General features: G+C 49.2%; 1 protein-coding gene across 5 annotated transcripts in view; it reads left to right on the top strand.

The window, feature by feature from the left end:
* The window catches only part of LOC122546485 (C3a anaphylatoxin chemotactic receptor-like), a 3,649-nt gene extending 1,635 nt beyond the window's left edge, over positions 1 to 2,014 (top strand). Inside the window, exons 2-3 of one of the 5 annotated variants that reach the window (XR_006310750.1) lie at positions 167 to 1,496; positions 1,856 to 2,014. Coding sequence is in view for 1 of the 5 variants with exons in the window: in XM_043685185.1 (XP_043541120.1) it covers positions 167 to 1,291 (1,125 nt within the window). In the remaining 4 variants the exon portion in view is untranslated. The other 4 variants (XR_006310749.1, XR_006310751.1, XR_006310752.1 and 1 more) reach the window with 4 other exon arrangements.
* Positions 2,015 to 4,687: the final 2,673 nt, after the last annotated feature.

Consider the following 4,687-nt stretch of genomic DNA (forward strand, 5'->3'; position numbering starts at 1 on the left):
GCTGTGGGAGGGTCAGTGCTGAGGGAGTGGGGTGCTGTGGGGGGTCAGTGCTGAGGGAGTGGGTGCTGTGGGAGGGTCAGCGCTGAGGGAGCGGGTGCTGTGGGAGGGTCAGCGCTGAGGGGAGCCAGCTGATTGGTTGAACCCTGCCTGCTTTGTCTCCTTGCAGGCGATGGACGCCAATGCCACTCTGCTGGGCAACTGGAGCCTGTGGGACGAGGACTGGGGGGAGGATGAGGAAGAGGACTACCGTTACCACCATGAGGAGGCGCTGTTGAACCACACCCAGCCCATCAGGAAGTCCCTCACCGTTGTCTCCATGGTGGCCTACGCCGCCATCTTTGTCCTGGGCGTCCCTGGCAACGTCGCCGTGTTGTGGGTCGCGGGTTTCCTGATGGCCAGGCGCCCGGTCACCGTCTGGTTCCTCAACCTCTCGGTGGCCGACCTCCTGCTGTGCCTCACCCTGCCCTTCCTGCTCACCCAGTTGGCCGTGGACTTCAGGTGGCCCTTCGGCCCCTTCCTCTGCAAGCTGCTGCCCTGGCTCACCGTGCTCAGCATGTACGCCAGCGTCTTCGTGCTGACCGGCATCTCGGTGGACCGCTGCCTGGCCACGCTGCTGCCCCTCTGGTCCCGCAGGCGGCGCTCTCTGGGCCGGGCCCGGCTGTCCTGCGCCTCGGCCTGGGGCCTGGCCCTGCTGATGTCGCTCCCCAGCCTCCTGTACCGGCGGACGGTGCAGATTGCCGCCGAGTTCCCCGTCCAATGCATCGCCGACTACGGGGAGGTGTTGGGGCCTAGGCACCGCGCCGTCAGCCTGACCCGCTTCGTCTTCGCCTTCCTGCTCCCCCTGGTGGTCATCGCCGCCAGCAACGGCCTCATCGCCCACAGCCTCCGGGCCTCCCGCTTCTCCCAGCCCAAGAGCCAGAGGCCTTGCCGCCTCCTGCTGATGGTGCTGCTTGGGTTCTTCCTGTGCTGGACCCCCTACCACGTGGTGGGCCTGCTCTTCCTGTCGGGTGACTGGAGGCTCCAGCTCTGGGCCCAGACGGTCGACCCCGCCGCCATCAGCCTGGCCTACCTCAACAGCTGCCTCAACCCCTTCCTGTACGCCTTCGCCGGGCGCCAGGGCCGGGGGCAGCTCCGCAGAGGCCTGGAGGGGCTCCTGGAGGGCGCCTTCGAGGAAGAAAGCTCCCTGGCCTCCACCCGGCCCAAGCCCACACTACCGACGGTCAGCCAGAAGACAAAGACCTCAGGCCTGGAGCTCTCCAGATCGGTGGGCCCGTCTTGTGTGACAATTTGACGCAGCCGCTCCTGTCAGGACCTCTCCTCTGGATGCTCGGAAGTCTCCAGATGGCCAACTTAACACCCTCACCCCCAACTCTCTCTTTATAAGTACTTGAGATAGTCAATTTAACAATCCCCCAGCAGCAATCTCTCTTTATATGTACTCGAGATGGTCAATTTAACCATCCCCCAGCAGCAATCTCTCTTTATAAGTACTCAAGGTGGTCAATTTAACAACACCCCAGCAGCAATCCCTCTTTATAAGTACTCGAGGTGGTCAATTTAACAATTCCCCAGCAGCAGTCCCTCTTTATATGTACTCGAGATGGTCAATTTAACAATTCCCCAGCAGCAATCTCTCTTTATATGTACTCGAGATGGTCAATTTAGCAATTCCCCAGCAGCAATCTCTCTTTATAAGTACTCAGTTGGTCAATTTAACCATCCCCCAGCAGCAATCTCTCTTTATATGTACTCGAGATGGTCAATTTAACAATTCCCCAGCAGCAATCTCTCTTTATATGTACTCAAGATGGTCATTTTAACCATCCCCCAGCAGCAATCTCTATAAGTACTCAAGATGGTCAATTTAACAACACCCCAGCAGCAATCTCTCTTTATATGTACTCGAGGTGGTCAATTTAACCATCCCCCAGCAGCAATCTCTCTTTATATGTACTCGAGATGGTCAATTTAACAATCCCCCAGCAGCAATCTCTCTTTATAAGTACTCAAGATGGTCAATTTAATAATTCCCCAGCAGCAATCTCTATAAGTACTCAAGATGGTCAATTTAACAACACCCCAGCAGCAATCTCTCTTTATATGTACTCGAGGTGGTCAATTTAACCATCCCCCAGCAGCAATCTCTCTTTATGTGTACTCGAGATGGTCAATTTAACCATCCCCCAGCAGCAATCTCTCTTTATATGTACTCAAGGTGGTCAATTTTACAATTCCCCAGCAGCAATCTCTCTTTATATGTACTCGGGATGGTCAATTTAACAATTCCCCAGCAGCAATCTCTCTTTATATGTACTCGAGATGGTCAATTTAGCAATTCCCCAGCAGCAATCTCTCTTTATAAGTACTCAAGTTGGTCAATTTAACCATCCCCCAGCAACAATCTCTCTTTATATGTACTCAAGATGGTCAATTTAACCATCCCCCAGCAGCAATCTCTCTTTTTCTGTACTCGAGATGGTCAATTTAACAATTCCCCAGCAGCAATCTCTCTTTATATGTACTCAAGATGGTCAATTTAACCATCCCCCAGCAGCAATCTCTCTTTATAAGTACTCAAGATGGTAAATTTAACCATCCCCCAGCAACAATCTCTCTTTATAAGTACTCGAGGTGGTCAATTTAACAATTCCCCAGCAACAATCCATCTTTATAAGTACTCGAGATGGTCAATTTAACAATTCCCCAGCAGCAATCCATCTTTATAAGTACTCGAGATGGTCAATTTAACCATCCCCCAGCAGCAATCTCTCTTTATATGTACTCGAGATGGTCAATTTAACCATCCCCCAGCAGCAATCTCTCTTTATAAGTACTCAAGATGGTCAATTTAACAATTCCCCAGCAGCAATCTCTCTTTATAAGTACTCGAGGTGGTCAATTTAACCATCCCCCAGCAGCAATCTCTCTTTATATGTACTCGAGGTGGTCAATTTAACCATCCCCCAGCAGCAATCTCTCTTTATATGTACTCAAGATAGTCAATTTAACAATTCCCCAGCAGCAATCCCCCTTTATAAGTACTCAAGTTGGTCAATTTAACAATTCCCCAGCAGCAATCCTTCTTTGTAAGTCATAGAGTCATAGAGATGTACAGCATGGAAACAGACCCTTCAGTCCAACCCGTCCATGCTGACCAGATATCCCAACCCAATCTCGTCCCACCTGCCAGCACCCGGCCCATATCCCTCCAAACCCTTCCTATTCATATACCCATCCAAATGCCTCTTAAATGTTGCAATTGTACCAGCCCACACCACTTCCTCTGGCAGCTCATTCCATACACGTACCACCCTCTGGGTGAAAAAGTTGCACCTTAGGTCTCTTTTATATCTTTCCCCTCTCACCCTAAACCTATGCCCTCTAGTTCTGGAGTCCCCCACCCCAGGGGGAAAAGACTTTGCCTATTTATCCTATCCATGCCCCTCATAATTTTGTAAACCTCTATAAGGTCACCCCTCAGCCTCCGACGCTCCAGGGGAAATAGCCCCAGCCTGTTCAGCCTCTCCCTGTAGCTCAAATCCTCCAACCCTGGCAACATCCTTGTAAATCTTTTCTGAACCCTTTCAAGTTTCACAACATCTTTCTGATAGGAAGGAGACCAGAATTGCATGCAATATTCCAACAGTGGCCTAACCAATGTACAGCCGCAACATGATGTGCAGTCAATTTAACAACACCCCAGCAGCAATCTCTCTTTATATGTATTCGAGATGGTCAATTTAACCATCCCCCAGAAGCAATCTCTCTTTATATGTACTCGAGATGGTCAATTTAACCATACCCCAGCAGCAATCTCTCTTTATAAGTACTCGAGATGGTCAATTTAACCATCCCCCAGCAGCAATCTCTCTTTATATGTACTCGAGGTGGTCAATTTAACCATCCCCCAGCAGCAATCTCTCTTTATATGTACTCGAGGTGGTCAATTTAACCATCTCCCAGCTGCAATCTCTCTTTATATGTACTCGAGGTGGTCAATTTAACCATCCCCCAGCAGCAATCCATCTTTATATGTACTCGAGGTGGTCAATTTAACCATCCCCCAGCAGCAATCTCTCTTTATATGTACTTGAGGTGGTCAATTTAACAATTCCCCAGCAGCAATCCATCTTTATAAGTACTCGAGATGGTCAATTTAATAATTCCCCAGCAGCAATCTCTCTTTATAAGTACTCAAGATGGTCAATTTAACCATCCCCCAGCAGCAATCTCTCTTTATAAGTACTCGAGATGGTCAATTTAACTATCCCCCAGCAGCAATCACTCTTTATAAGTACTCAAGATGGTCAATTTAACAACACCCCAGCAGCAATCTCTCTTTATAAGTACTCGAGATGGTCAATTTAACAACATCCCAGCAGCAATCTCTCTTTATATGTACTCAAGATGATCAATTTAACAACACCCCAGCAGCAATCCCTCTCTATAGGTATTCGAGATGGTCAATTTAACAATCCTCCAGCAATTAGCTCTCTTTATAAGTACGTAAGATCATTGATATTGTTTTCAAGATGAAGATATGTACTGTGCCTTTAAGAGAGGTCGTGCTGCAGCTGTACAAAACTCTGGCGCGGCTGCACTTGGAGTATCGCATACAGTTCTGGTCACCTCATTATAGGAAGGATGTAGAAGCTTTGGAAAAGGTGCAGAGGAGATTTCCCAGGAT

The sequence above is a fragment of the Chiloscyllium plagiosum genome, unplaced genomic scaffold, assembly GCF_004010195.1.
Source record: "Chiloscyllium plagiosum isolate BGI_BamShark_2017 unplaced genomic scaffold, ASM401019v2 scaf_32102, whole genome shotgun sequence".
Lineage (NCBI taxonomy): Eukaryota > Metazoa > Chordata > Chondrichthyes > Orectolobiformes > Hemiscylliidae > Chiloscyllium > Chiloscyllium plagiosum.